This window comes from Aquarana catesbeiana, linkage group LG10 (assembly GCF_042186555.1).
Source record: "Aquarana catesbeiana isolate 2022-GZ linkage group LG10, ASM4218655v1, whole genome shotgun sequence".
Taxonomy (NCBI): Eukaryota; Metazoa; Chordata; class Amphibia; order Anura; family Ranidae; genus Aquarana; species Aquarana catesbeiana.
In genome coordinates this window covers 229,160,304-229,176,161 of record NC_133333.1, presented here as the reverse complement: position 1 = coordinate 229,176,161, position 15,858 = coordinate 229,160,304, and the positions used below count along the sequence as shown (strand labels likewise).

At 42.9% G+C, this 15,858-nt stretch overlaps 1 protein-coding gene across 1 annotated transcript in view; it reads left to right on the top strand.

Moving 5' to 3' along the window:
- Nucleotides 1-14,013, top strand: part of LOC141110156 (indolethylamine N-methyltransferase-like) — a 66,560-nt gene extending 52,547 nt beyond the window's left edge. The window contains exon 3 of the mRNA XM_073601369.1: nt 13,428-14,013. Coding sequence (XP_073457470.1) covers nt 13,428-13,851 — 424 coding nt within the window. The 3' untranslated portion in view covers nt 13,852-14,013. The remainder of the gene's footprint in view (nt 1-13,427) is intronic.
- The last annotated feature ends 1,845 nt before the right edge of the window (nt 14,014-15,858 follow it).

Below are 15,858 nucleotides of genomic sequence, written 5' to 3'. Positions count from 1 at the left end.
TTATATTTCATGATTCAGAGCTGCACTCTTATATATTTATTTTTTGCACATGCATATGGGGATGTGATCAGTGCTAGCAGCTGGTCTTTTGAATACCTTTCACACACACATTCTGTGTTTCTAGTACATGTATAATTACTTTTGGTTCTTGAGTAGCTCGCAAGACTCTATCACATATAAGTACTGTATTTTATTGCTTGATGGGCTTATTTTAGGCCTGGTTTACATGGATGTGATTTTCCCCTGGCACAGCGGCCCAATCATTTGAATGGGCTGCCATGCCTGCGTTTCCTGCAGAAAAAAAGGTGCATGCAGCATTTTAAAAATCAAGTGGTCTTGAAACCTTTTCTGCTTTTGCACCATGCGATTTACCTGCAGTTCCTGCACCAGCAAACTTGCTGCGTTTTTAGATGCGTGGGCCATGTACTTAAAAACACAGTGCGTTTGTATGTACAGAGACTGCAGGTAAGTTGCATGGTGCAAAAGCAGAATGGATTTCAAGGCACTGCATTTTTAACCACTTCTTGCCCACCATATAGCAGAATGACGGCCAGAAAGTGGTTGCAGCCACTCTTGCGCATCCCAGGGGCATGCAGCGCGGTGATCTGTGGTGTGGTGTGTCGATCCAACACACCGAATTTCTGGTCTAGGTAAAGAGCCTCTGACATAGGCTCTTTACCACGTGACCAGCTGTGCCCAATCACAGCTGATCACAGTGGTAACTAGGAAGTGCCGTTTATTGGCTTTCCTCTATTCAGGCTGACAAGGTGTGGGTAGAGGAGAGCTGATTGGCGGATCTCCTGACAGGGGGGGTCTACGCTGATTATCAGTGCAGATCAATCAGCAATGCCCACCAGTGCCTGCTAGTGATGCCCATCAGTAGCCCACCTGTATGTCAAATAGTGCTAACTGTACCCACATCATATGCCAATCAGTGGCAATAAAGGATGCAAATCAGTGCTCATTAGTAATGCCTATCATTGACTCCTTATCAGTGCCATCTATTAGTGCCCATCATTGCCCATCGGTGCCCATCATTGCCACCCATTACTGCTGCCCATCAGTGCCAAACAGTACTGCCCATCAGTGCCACCTATTAGTGCCCATCAGTGCCCCCTATTAGTGCCACCTTTTAGTGCCCATCAGTGTTGCATAACAGTGTCACCTATCAGTGCCGCATATTAGTGCTGCCTCATCGGTACCCATCAGTGCTGCCTCATCCGTGCCCGTCAGTGAAGGAGAAAATGTACTTATTTACAAAATTTTATAACAGAAACAAAGAAAAAAATTTTTTTTTTAAATTGTCTTTTTTTATTTGTAGTGCAAAAAAAAAAAAAAAAACAAGCCAGAGGTGATTAAATACCACCAAAAGAAAGCTCTATTTGTGTGAAAAAAAATTATAAAAATTGCTTATGGGTACAGTGTTATATGACCGCGCAATTGTCATCCAAAGTGTGACAACGCTGAAAGCTGAAAATTTGACCTGGGCAGAAAGGGGGTAAAAGTGCCCAGTATTGAAGGGGTTCAAATGCTGTATGCACCTTTTTTCTGCATGTAACACAGGCATGGCAACTCATTGAAATGAATGGGCTGCTGTGCCTGTGCAAATCTGGGCCGCCAACTCACATACAGGTGAACCAGGCCTAAAGTGGTAGTAAAGTAATTTACAAATTAAAACACTACAGGTTTAAGTCATAATGCACTAGTATACATTGTGATAAGAAAATGGCTGCAATGTAATTGGGGTGCTGTGATGTGTAAAGGGGCACTATGTCATGAAGGGGACTCTAATGTAATGGGGCACTGTGATTTGTAGAGAGGCACTATGATGTAGAAATGGCTGCAATGTAATGGGGTGCTGTGATGTGATAAGGGGAACTGAGATGTTGGGGTGAAGAGCAAAATTGCTGGGGGGGGGGGGGGTAAAGAAAATGTTTGCCCAGGGTCCAAGTCCAATCCATATTAAAGACAGCCCTGGACACATGTCCTGTGCTTCATTAATAGAACACCACATTACTTGTTACCTGCTTATTACACAATACCCCCACAACCACCAGAATAGGGTTCCTCATGGGGGACACCTTTAGCACCTGTGGTATGAGGAATTCATGGAGGAGAGTTTCAGAGGACTTGCCTGAAATGGACCAAAGGTATGAAGTCAGGTAATGGTAAAAATGGTAAAAAAAAATGTATTTCTTTAGTAATGAATTTCTTGCTAGGGACAGTAGCTGCATCCTATTACTGTGAGGATAAATAAGAAAAAAAGGATTCTGGTGCTAGGTAGAGTTTTTTATTTTTTATTTATGGAGTAGTCGGTCTTGTAGCCTTGTAAGGTTTGACCCATCAGTATGCTGCTATGCCATGCACAGGAAAGTACTATTAGGCAGAATGCAAAAATTAGAAATGTATTTAGTCGAAGGTAAAATGTATTGAAATACAATCACAGTGAATAATCAGTTAAGAGAATGAACTTAAAGAGGAGGTCCAGCCTCCCCACGAAAAAAAAAAAAAGTCAGCAGCTACAAATACTGCAGCTGATAACTTTTAATATATGGACACTTATCTGTTAACCTCTCTGGTGGTATGATTATTTCAGATTTTTGTGTCTCAAAGCGGTACAATTATTTTGCATAGAAATTTGGTGTTTTATATATGCAGGGCATGGGCCAGAGCACTCGGGACAAAAGGGAAGTGAAATGATTTCATGCAGTACTGTAATCTGTAAGATTACAGTACTGTATGTGTTATGATTTTTAAATTTTTTTTAATTTGCTGCCAGGCTCCACCCCCGTGCATCGCGACACTCGCAGGGAACGGAGCCTGGCATAGAGAGGCTTCGGGCAGAGGATGGAGACTGCAGACAGCGCGGGGGGACATCGCAGGATCCAGGGGACATGGTAAGTAACCTGCACCAGGATCCTGAGGTGTAATCCCGAGTGTGGCTCGGGGTTACCGCTAATGGTACTGAAATTTAACCCCGAGCCACACTCAGGAATACCGTCAGGGAGGTTAAGGGATCTTGCGGTGTCAGGTGCAGCCGCCGCCATTCAAGGTAAGGGAACTCCAGCAGTGAAGCTTTTCGACTTCACAGCCAGGTCCCTACTGCGCATGTGCAAAGTGGGCTGTGCTTTCTAATTGGTCCGGTGGTGGAGGAAGGAGGAGGGGGCCAAACTTCAGAGAGACGGAGCCTCTGTTTTTTAGGGTGCTATTATTACACTTTTTGGAGTTCATTTCCTAAAGACAAATAGACATTGCAAAGGAAGTTGTACTTTGCAAGGGAATTTTACCCTGCACTTAGCGAATAAAGTGAAGGTCTACTGACTTCTATCATTCAATCACATGCAAGAAAATTTTTATTTTTTTAAATTGTCTTTGTGTTAAACATAAAATATGACCTCCTGTTGACTGCAATGTAATTTAATTTTAAAATCCTAGTGTAGCACCCTCCAGTGCGTGCTACTAGAATGGAGAGTAGGCAAACTATTGTCTAGCCCAGGGATAAACCTGGGTCACTGGATCTAAGTCAGGGTTATTAGAGGCCAAGGCTGGATGACTCATCCTAGCAGCTCTCTGATGCCCCCACCCTGTTTCTAGAATGTTGGAGAACATTCTGGAAGATAGTGGACGGAAGCTAGGAGAGTTTGCCTTGAATATTTAGGGATCCTTAGCCAATCCCCAGGTTGGGGGCCTGACAGGGAACTAATGACCTATGCCAGCAAAGGAGATGGGTGGCAGATGGAGAAGCAGTGTTGAAGAGAGTTTGTCGGTAGCCCTTGAGGGACCCCTGCCAGGAGGGGCTTTGCCTCAGGCTAGAGTTCAGTAGGCAAACCTGAAAGGATCCCACTACAGGAGGCAGTTGGAGGGACCCTAGCTAGAGAGGCAGTGAGAGCAAAGAGAGACAGCGAGTAGATCAACACAGTGCAGGGACAGACAAGGGGAGAGACTTCCAGCTGTAGCAGTGCTCTCTTATAGACAGTAGTCTGCCAACTCTTCATCCAACCTTGCCCTGGGGAGTCTCCATGTGTGTCAGTTGGGAGGACTAAGAAGAGAAAGCAGCCAAATGGGCTGGTGGCAGCCAGGTGGGCTAGCATTTCTGTAAGCAGTAAAACTGGGATGAGCCTCTACGAAGAGGCAGAAGGTTGTGTGAGATGCTGTTCCCTCCATATTGAAAGAGAAAAATTATGTGGTTCGTGGCACCATCAGTAATTGGCCTCCATCCCAAATATGGACAGAAAGAAAGAGAATTTTGGTCAGGGGGACTTTGAATGAGGCCAATCACTATATAGAGCAAGCACATAGGATATACAGTGCCTTGCAAAAGTATTCACCCCCTTGGCATTTTTCGGGTTTTGTTGCCTCACAACCTGGAATTAACATGGATTGTTTGAGGATTTGCATCATTTAATTTACAGAACATGCCCACAACTTTGAAGATTTTTTTTTATTGTGAAGCAAGCAACAAATAGGACAAAATAACAGAAAAAGTCAATGTGCATAACTATTCACCCCCCTAAAGTCAATACTTTGTAGAGCCACCTTTTGCGGCTATCACAGCTCCAAGTCGCTTTGGATAAGTCTCTGAGCTTGCCACATCTTACTACTGGGATTTTGGCCCATTCCTCCTTGCAAAACTGCTCCAGCACTTTCAAGTTGGATGGTTTGCGCTTGTGAACAGCAATCTTTAAGTCTGACCACAGATTTTCTATTGGATTGAGGTCTGGGCTTTGACTAGGCCATTCCAACACATTTACATGTTTCCCCTTGAACCACTCAAATGTTGCTTTAGCAGTGTGTTTGGGGTCATTGTCCTGCTGGAAGGTGAACCTCCGTCCTAGCCTCAAATCACACACAGAGTGGTACAGGTTTTTCTCAAGAATATCCCTTTATTTAGCACCATCCATCTTTCTCTCAACTCAGACCAGTTTCCAAGTCCCGACTGCTGAAAAACATCTCCACAACATGAAGCTACCACCACCATGTTTCACTGTGGGGATGGTGTTCTTTGGGTGATGTGTTGGGTTTGTGCCAGACATAATGTTTTCTTTGATGGCCAAAAAGTTCAATTTTAGTCACATCAGACCAGAGCACCTTCCTCCACACATTTTGGGAGTCTCCCACATGCCTTTTCTCAAACTCAAAACATGCCATTTTGTTTTTTGCTGAAAGTAATGGCTTTCTTCTGGCCACTTTGCCATAATGCCCAACTCTATGGCATATGGTTTATTGTCGTACTATGTACATATACTCCAGTCTCTGCTGTGGAACTCTGCAGCTCCTCCAGGGTTACCTTAGGTCTCTGTGCTGCCTCTCTGATTAATGCCCTCCTTGTCCGGTCCGTGAGTTTTGGTGTGCGGCTGTCTCTTGGCAGGTTTGCTGTTGTGCCATGTTCTTTCCATTTGGTTATGATAGATTGGATGGTGCTCTTAGGGATCATCAAAGATTTGCATATTTTTTTATAACCTAACCCTGACTTGTACTTCTCAACAACATTGTCCCTTACTTGTTTGGAGAGTTCCTTGGTCTTCATGGCAGTGTTTGGTTAGTGGTGCCTCCTGCTTAGGTGTTGCAGCCTCTGGGGCCTTTCAGAAAGCTGTGTATATGTAATGACAGATCATGTGACACTTAGATTGCACACAGGTGGACATCATTTCACTAATTATGTGACTTCTGAAGGTAATTGGTTGCACCAGAGCTTTTTATGGTCTTCATAACAAAGGGGATGAATACATACGCACATGCCAATTATCAGTTTTTTATTTCTGAAAAATTGTTTTATGTATATATTTTTCTAATTTTACTTCACCGGCTTAGACTATTGTGTTCTGATCCATCACATATAATTCAAATTTTAAAAAATGAACTAAAGGCTGTAATGTAGCAAATAGATAAAATGCCAAGGGGGGTGAATACTGTTGCATGGCACTGTAAAGCACAGTATTGCTTGTACGAGTTTATTACATAATATCCAACAAAAAAGGTGTTTTTTTGGGGACTTTGAATGAGAAATGTATAACAAAAAGCAGTCATTGCAAAGAACATTTTACTGTACCTTGCGAGATCTTATACAGCATACTCATTGACAAAAAATGCATACACAAAATAGCATAAATGCAAGGCATGCTAAAAACCACATATAAATATTGACGCCACGGTACTTTGATATATCATGGAATGAAGACAAGTTATTGTCCTGGTTGACCTCATACAGGCTAGAAAAGAACTCTTATGGGGCGTACACACGGTCGGACTTTTCAGCTACAAAAGTCCGACAGCCTGTCCGACAGACTTTCGACGGACTTTTGGCGGACTTTCTAATGACCGGACTTGCCTACACACGATCACACCAAAGTCCGACGGATTCGTACGTGATGACGTACACTGGACTAAAATAAGGAAGTTGATAGCCAGTAGCCAATAGCTGCCCTAGCGTCGTTTTTTGTCCGTCGGACTAGCATACAGACGAGCGGATTTCTGGGTACGGCAGAGTTACGACGTATAGATTTGAAGCAAGTTCCAAATCTAAAGTCTATCAGATTTGTGACTGGAAACGTCCGCTGAAAGTCCGGGGAAGCCCACACACGATCTAATTGTCCGCCTGATTTGGTCCGTCGGCGTCCGTCGGACTTTTGTAGCCGAAAAGTCCGACCGTGTGTATGCCCCATTAGAGGAGTTGGGCAAAACATTGAAACGCAAATATCTACTAACACAGAAACTGTTTTATGCGTTTGGGAACAAACCAGGAAAACTGTTAGCGAGAGCCCTGCAACATAAAAAGGCATCTTGGACCATTCACATGATTAAGGATCCCCTAGGACGTGCTCACGTGACCACAGAAGATATTGCAGACCAGTTTGTCCACTATTTCTCTAAACTCTATAACCTGCCTTCCCCTCACACAACGGGATGCATCAACAGCAGGACTGCGCTGCTTAACGCCTTTTTAAAACAATATTGTCCAACGTCCATTTCAACTGAGGACTCGGCGAACATAGATCACCCTAGATCATGGTGGACGAAACCCTTACTGCCCTAAAACAACTTAAAACGGGTAAAAGCCACTGACCGGATGCCCTAACGGTGAGCTATTATAAGACTTTTTCTAACATACTCACCTCCCACTTCACAAAGGCATTTAACTCTTTATCATCATCTCCTCAAGCTAACAAAGATATCCTCGAAGCCCACATAACACTCATACCCAAACCAGGCAAAGACGTCACGATAGTATCTAACTAGCGACCCATATCCCTTTTGAATGTGGACGTGAAACTTTACGCTAAAATTCTTGCTAACCGCATACTACCCCTACTCCCCAAACTGATCTCATTGGACCAGATAGGTTTTATCCCTGGACGAGAAGCCAGGGATAACACCATAAAAGCATTAAACATTCATCAATGGCTCACAAATACCTCCACACAAGGCTTTTTTCTTTCCCTCGATGAGGAGAAGGCGTTTGACAGGGTGGCATGGGACTACATATCGGCTACATTACAGGCTATGGGTTTCCCAGCCCACTTCCTTCACTTAATAAAGGCATTATACTCTACTCCCACAGCCAAAATTAGAGTCAACGGCCGCCTGTCGAGCACTTCTCCATCTCGAACGGCACACGCCAGGGATGCCCCTCTCCCCCCTAATTTTTGTGCTCACTCTTGAACCCATGCTACGCAAAATAAGAGCGAACCCAAACATTAAGGGCATTAATGTTCTAAACAAAACCTGTAAAATCACTGACCCCATTACCACCACCCCCAACCTGCTTAAGGAATTTACCCTCTTTAAATCTATATCTAACTTACAGATAAACTTTGCAAAATCAAAAGCACTAAATATTTCCCTTCCTTCCACACTGGTTTCTCAATGTCAGACCAATTTCCCGTTTGGATGGGAACAACAAGCACTTACTTATTTAGGTATACAAATCTCAGCGAAACTGACTGAATTGTATGACAGGAATTATGTTCCAATAATCAAAACTATCCAACAAGACCTCCACAAAAGGTCACCAGGGAATTTTTCATTGTTTGGTCTTTTAGCAATAATAAAAATGAACATCTTGCCCAGAATCTTATATCTTTTTCAGACAGTCCCAACTAAAATCCCCTTGTCTTTCTTCACTCATTACAAACGAATCTGCAGGAGTTTCATTTGGGCAACTGGATGCCCGAGAATTAGTTGGAACCAAATAACTATCCCCAAAGGGGGATTGGGCCTCCCTGACCTACACAAATATCAATGGGCATGCCATATCACCAGAATAATATGTTACGTAACGGGTGGCCCCGCCCCCTCTGACATCACAGGAAATGCCACAGGGAAGTCCCCGTCAAGTCCCCGTGTGTCAGAGGGGACAGAGTCACCGGGTGGCCCCGCCCTTCATTATTTAAGAACCATCAGAAGAGGAGTAGCATCACACAGCGGGAGCCTCCCATCATGGTGGATGCGGAGCGGCCCGAGAAGAAGGGAAGAAGACGGAGCGGAGGAAGATGCCGAACAAGAACACCGGAGGAAGAACCAGAAGAACCAGAAGAAGAAGAAGATGGAGGAAGAAACCAAAGGAATATAGAAGAAAGAAGAAGCATTTAAATAAAGGAATTGTCAAAAACTGTCTCTTTTTTGACAGTTTTTTTGTGAAATGGTAGGAGTACTTTTGTACCCTCTTACCATTTGACACAGGGGGGAGGGCCGGGATCTGGTGGTCCCCTTGTCAAAGGGGGCTTCCAGATTCTGATAAGCCCCCTGCCCGCAGACCCCCACAACCACCGGGCAAGGGTTGTGGGGATGAGGCCCTTGTCCCCATCAACATTGGGACAAGGTGTTTTGGGGGGCTACCCCAAAGCACCCTCCCAATATTGAGGGCATGTGGCCCGGTACTGTTCAGGAGGGGGGGTGCTCTCTCGTCCCCCCTCTTTTTCTGCGGCCTGCCAGGTTGCGTGCTTGGATAAGGGTCTGGTATGGATTTTTGGGGGGACCCCACGCCATTTTTTAAAAAAATTTTGGCGCGGGGTTCCCCTTAAAATCCATACCAGACCTAAAGGGTCTGGTATAGATTTTGAGGGGGATCCCACGCCATTTTTTTTTTTAATTTTGGCTGGGGTTCCCCTTAATATCCATACCAGACCTGAAGGGCCTGGTATGGAATTTAGGGGGACCATCATTTTTTTTTTAAATTTTGGTTTGGGGTTCCCCTGTGGGGAATTCCCATGCCATTTTTATCAATGAACTTTTATGTGTATTGTTGGACTGGCAATTCATTAATAGCCGCGAGTAGTTTTAAATGACTTTTTTTCCTTTGAAATGTCATTTTGCTGTCAGACTGTCCTAAACACGGGAAACATGCGCCCCTTTACAGGCATACTGTAAAGGGGCGCAGGACACCCCCCCAGGTATGAAATTTAAAGGAATATTACACTTTTATTGTTTCACTTTAAGCATTATTAAAATCACTGCTTTTTTGCATTGTTCCATGTGTCCTGGGGCAGGACCCAGGTCCCCAAACACTTTTTATGACAATACCATGCATATAAGCCTTTAAAATTAGCACTTTTGATTTCTCCCATTAGACTTTTAAAGGGTGTTCCGCAGCTTTCGAATTTGCCGCGAACACCCCAAATTGTTTGCTGTTCAGCAAACTGGCGAACAGCCGATGTTCGAGTCGAACATGAGTTCGACTTGAACTCGAAGCTCATCCCTAATCCCTAATTTCTCATGCTAACCCTCCATGCAGTAAGAAGAAACTATCTCCTTATACTATTGCCCCAACCTTCCTAAGCAGGGACTACCTAAAGGTAATATGTAAAAATACTTTTTCTGACGGCTCCTTATTTACGGCTTACTTTACCAAACCATCTTGCTTATGGTGAAGGCCAGTTATTCCAATGAGTATTCTATTACTATGGCTTTAAATCCTAACAGCTATAATCGCCCCTCCCTAACACAGTATGATCCGGTCTGGGGTGTTGGGGATATGGGACGGCCTGCTTTGGTTTACCAGACACTCTGGTGCAAGATTTCTGAGGAATACCCTCCTAAGTCGTACGGCAGCGACGTTGGTGTTCACCATACTCTACGCTTACCATGAACAATCTAAGTATAGACTGTATTTCAAGTGTATAGATGTGCTATTTCTGAAACGTGCTCTTTATTGATATTTGCCAAGTACATTGTAAAACTATCTATACCTGATGTAATGATTACAAATCTGTTGTGCTTGTTTGTATAACTTGAAATTCTAATAAACTTTTTGGAAAAAAAAAAACAAGCTTATAAAAAAAAGTGAAAGTTTGATGGATGATTGTTAATCTGTCCCATTACTTTTGGTCCCTTAAAAAGTGGGAGGCCCATATACAAACTGTTGTAATTCCTACACCGTTCACCTGATTTGGATGTAAATACCCTCAAATTAAAGCTGAAAGTCTGCAGTTAAAGCTCATCTTGTTTGTTTCATTTCAAATCCATTGTGGTGGTGTATAGAGCCAAAAAGATTAGAATTGTGTCAATGTCCCAATATTTATGGACCTGACTGTATATACAGTACCTCACAAAAGTGAGTACACCCCTCACATTTTTGTAAATATTTTAATATATCTTTTAATGTGACAACACTGAAGAAATAACACTTTGCTGCAATGTAAAGTAATGAGTGTACAGTTTGTATAACAGTGTAAATTTGCTGTCCCCTCAAAAGAACTCAACACACAGCCATTTAATATCTAAACCACTGGCAACAAAAGTGAAAGTGTCCAAATTGGGCCCAACGTGTCAATATTTTGTGTGGCCACCATTATTTTCCAACATTTCCTTAACTCTCTTGGACATGGAGTTCACCAGAGCTTCACAGGTTGCCACTGGAGTCCTCTTCCACGCCTGCATGATGACATCATGAAGCTGGTAGATGTTAGAGACCTTGCACTGCTCCACCTTCCATTTGAGGATGTCCCACAGATACTCAATAGGGTTTAGGTCTGGAGACCTGCTTGGCCAGTCCATCACCTTTACCCTCAGCTCCTTTAGCAAGGCAGTGGTAATCTCGGAGGTGTGTTTTGGGTCGTTATCATGATGGAATTCTGCCCTGCGGCTCAGTCTCCAAAGGGAGGGGATCATGCTCTGCTCCAGTATGTAACAGTACATGTTGGCATTCATGGTTCCCTCAATGAACTGTAGCTCCCCAGTGTCGGCAGCACTCATGCAGCCCCAGACCATGACACCCCCACTATCACGCTTGACTGTAGGCAAGACACACTTGTCTTTGTACTCCTCACCTGGTTGACGCCACACACGCTTGACACCATCTGAACCAAAAAAGTTTATCTTGGTCTCATCAGACCACAGGTCATGGTTTCAGTAATCCATGCCTTTAGTCTGCTTGTCTTCAGCAAACAGTTTTTGGGCTTTCTTGTGCATCATCTTTAGAAGAGGCTTCCTTCTGGGACAACAGCCATGCAGACCAATTTGATGCAGTGTGTGGCGTATGGTCTGAGCACTGACAGGTTGAACCCCCACCCCTTCGACCTCTGTATAAATGCTGGCGGCACTCCTATATCTATTTCCGAAAGACAACCTCTGGATATGATGCTGAGCATGTGCGCTCGACTTCTTTGGTTGACCATGGCGAGGTCTGTTTTGAGCGGAACCTGTTCTGTTAAACCACTGTATGGTCTTGGCCACCGTGCTGCAGCTCAGTTTCAGGGTCTTGGCAATCTTCTTATAGGCTAGACCATCTTTATTTAGAGCAACAATCCTTTTTTTCAGATCCTCCGAGAGTTCTTTGCCATGAGGTGCCATGTTGAACTTTTAGTGACCAGTATGAGACAGTGAGAGTGATGACACCAAATTGAACACACCTGCTCCCCATTCACACCTGAGACCTTGTAACACCAACGAGTCACATGACACCGGGGAGGGAAAATCGCTAATTGGGCCCAATTTGGACATTATCACTTAGGGGTGTACTCACTTTTGTTGCCAGTGGTTTAGACATTAATGGCTTTGTGTTGAGTTATTTTGAGGGGACAGCAAATTTACACTGCTATATAAGCTGTACACTCACTACTTTACATTGTAGCAAAGTATTATTTCTTCAGTGTTGTCACATGAAAAGGTATAATAAAATATTTACAAAGATGCGAGGGGTGTACTCACTTTTGTGAGATACTGTATATATTAATACACTGCCTGAAGTGTATTAGAAACAGTACACCAAAGAATGCAATGTAGATATAGGCTACACTGGATGCAGAGTGTGTGTGTGTGTATGTATATGTATGTATATAATACACTGCCACTAAGGCACCCTGCCTTTGGCCAATTATGGCTTTCTCAGCAGAGCGTGATGTGATTGGCCAAAGCATGCAGGTCAGGAGCATGCTTTGGCCAATCATCATACAGCAATGCACTGCGATCTCGCAGTGCATTATGGGGCATTCTGCGGCGCTCAAATTTTCCATGAATGCCCCATAATGTTTGCTGTTCGGCGAACGGGTGAACACCCAATGTTCGAGTCGAACTTACTGTATGTTCGACCCGAACATCAAGCTCATCCCTATTTCTAGCCTGTAACGGGCTGTTGCTGAACTAACTAAAGACTGTTAGTTCCCCCAGGAGTGAACCAGCAGTAGCTGTACAAGGGAACCAAGTTTGTGCAGGTGTAAGGAAGAAGAGAAATCTGTCAATAGGGAGGAAGTTGTCCCTGGTTTTAATTGTTGGACATTTTCAAGTTGGGTATCCCATAATCCCTTACCCAGGGCCATCTTAATACAAGGGCACTCCTGGGCATCATACTTGGCAACTGTCCCGGATTTGCTGGGACAGTGGTGCTTTTTACTAAACTGTCCCAAGATGGCCGTGTTCTGGGAAGAGTACCAGAACCTATACTGTGCCCTCCTGATCCTAATATTGTGCCCTCCTGACCCCTCCTGTACTGTGCCCTTCTGCATTCCCCAGTGTACTGTGCGCTTTGTGTTGATTTAGTCTTTGATTTTTTTTAATTTATTTTATTGAAAGTACTAATGAATCTATGTTTAATTCTATGAACTATTTCTTGAAAGTAGGTTCGCAAATTGAGGCAAGCTGATAGGGGTCCCAGTGCATTACTTTGCCCAGGGGCCCATGATGCTATTAGGACGGAACTGCCATTACCCCCATCCAAGTTTTCATCACCTAATAAAACAACAAAAAACAAGCCAAAGGTCTGATCACTGTGTCTGGATGTGAGAAGGAAATGCTGTGTGACTGGCTGTGCAGTAATGGGGAACCCTGCCATTAGCAACTCCTACAGGGGTAGTGCTACACTAGTATGACAATTTTATTTTAACTTGTCAAATTAAAGTCTAACTGAATTTTGGCAGAATTGCTTATTACGCCACATCACTGTATATTGAAATATTTCCTGTAATGTCCATATTATGTGTTTTTTTTTCTTTCAGAGATCAACTTCAGGAGAAAGAAATGTGCCTAAGGTCATCCATCAGGCAGATTTTGAAATGTGATTTTGAACAGGAAAACACAATTTCCCCCATGCTACTACCACTTGCTGATTGTATTATCAGTGCGTGGATACTGGAAGTTATCAGTAAAAATGAAGATGAATACATGAAGAATCTGGAGAAGATCATAAAGCTGCTAAAACCCGGAGGCCAACTGTTACTTATTGCGTCATTAGATGCAACGTACTGGTTTGCTGGAGCAGAACGGTTCCATTGTTTTAAAATTAATGAGGAGTTTGTGAAAAACGCCTTTGGTAAGCTGGGTTTAGTCATTGATTACTATGCAGTGCAGAGGAGACGCAATGTCAGCGATATCATTGATTATAAAGCTATGCTATTCATTGTAGGACGCAAAGGGGAGTAGATGATTGGAGCCAAATAAACCTAAATAGAATTATGTAATGACCTACTAATGGCAGTCAGAAATCACAGCAGCTGCGCTAAAGTCAGCAATGTTATTTTGCATTAATCTGTGTTAAATTGTTTTAACAAATATCGCTATCTTAATAAAGATTCAGAATCTAAATGTGTGTTGACTTGTCTTGGAAAAATATTGTAAACCTTTTATGTATACAATATATCTTTTTATCTATTTATTGATAACCAACGCATTTCAGGACATTTACTGTGTGCCTTTCATCAGAATATGGATAAAGATTATGTAAAAATACAATATCAGATACAGTGTATGGACAATATATTAGAAAACATAAAAAAAATAACATTATCAGGTTCAATACGTAAACATTATTAAAAGTTTGCGAGGAGAAAAAACATAGGAGATTAAATTGAGTGTTAAGTGTTGTATAGGATGGCAGGGATGGGTCCTGGCTGGCAGCTATATTTCCCCACTATTTGGGTTGTGGTCCCTTTAACCACTTGTTTACTGGGCACTTTTACCCCCTTCCTGCCCAGGCCAATTTTCAGCTTTCAGTGCTGTCACACTTTGAATGACAATTTGAATGACAATTCAGCGCAGTCATGCTACACTTTACCCATATGACATTTTTATCATTTTTTTCACACAAATAGAGTCTTTTAGTGGTATTTAATCACCACTGGGTTTTTAATTTTTTTCTAAACAAACAAAGAAAGACCAAACACTTTTCAAAAATATTTTTTTTTCATAGTTTGTTATGGAATTTGGCAAACATAATTTTTCTCCTTCACTGATGGGCATTATTAGGCTGCAATGATGGGCACTGATAAGGAGGCACTGATGTGCACTGATAGGTGGCACTGATGGGCTCTGATGGGTGGCACTGGCAGATGACACTGATAGGCAGCACTGATAGGTAGCGCTGGTAGGCAACACTGATAGGTGGCACTGATGAAGAGGCACTGATGGCTACTGATTGGCAGCACTTATGGGCACTGTTGGGACTGCATTGATAATCAGTACACTGATAATCGGTGCCCTTATTATTAGTGTTGATGTCCCTTTAACACAAGCCGGTTTTTGGCTTCCTTCTTCTCTCCTAGTGCTGTCAGTGTGAGGAAAGAAACACAGATAACCGGCTTGTGTTTACATCTGTGATCAGCTGTCATTGGACACAGCTGATCATGTGGTAAAGGACCACTGTGATTGGCCCTTTACCCCAAACTGTGATCAGTGAGTCTGAACCCAAGGGAGAGAAGAGGACTGACTTATGGTCCCCTCTGGATCGATAAGTCCTCATTTGGGATCCGAAATTTGGAGTTTCAGAGAGATATTTGGGTGAGAAAAAACTTCCATCCCTCATTACAGAGACTTTTACCCTGAAAGGGTTCATCCACTTGCATCAGAGTCTAGAAAAGGAGGAGGAAACACTCAGTGCCTGTCTGTGAGGTGAAGTAGAGAAGAAACACAACTAAATGAGCAATGTGGGCTAGTGCATGGCTGAGACAAGGTTGCTGAACTCTGATGACCTTCTCTTTGGGACCCCTTAGGCATTCAGGAGATTTAAAACACCCTGTTAAAGTAGAAGTGTGACTGGCAGTGAGCCGAGCGTTTATGTTTTGTACCAACAATTGTACATTTTTTGCTTCCGGAGGACCAGCTGTCTTTTCTGTTGGCCTGTTTTTGACCGTAAAAGGGACTGTTTGCTTTTACTAAGGTGCCTCGGCTCCATTATCAGTGCATATATATTAAATAAACTACGTTTTGTAAATAGCATGCCAAATAAATTACTTTGAATATTAATTAAATATACACATCATAGAAACTAAAAAGTAAATGTTTACATTATCACTAAAGGTGACTTTCTTTAGTTTATAATTTTTCGATTCTATAATGTGTTTATATATGTAGTAATAACTAATGATTTGTTATTACTATAATTAGATAAAGCTTTAGACTCCATTCACACAGGGGCAACTTTGGAGTCGCCCC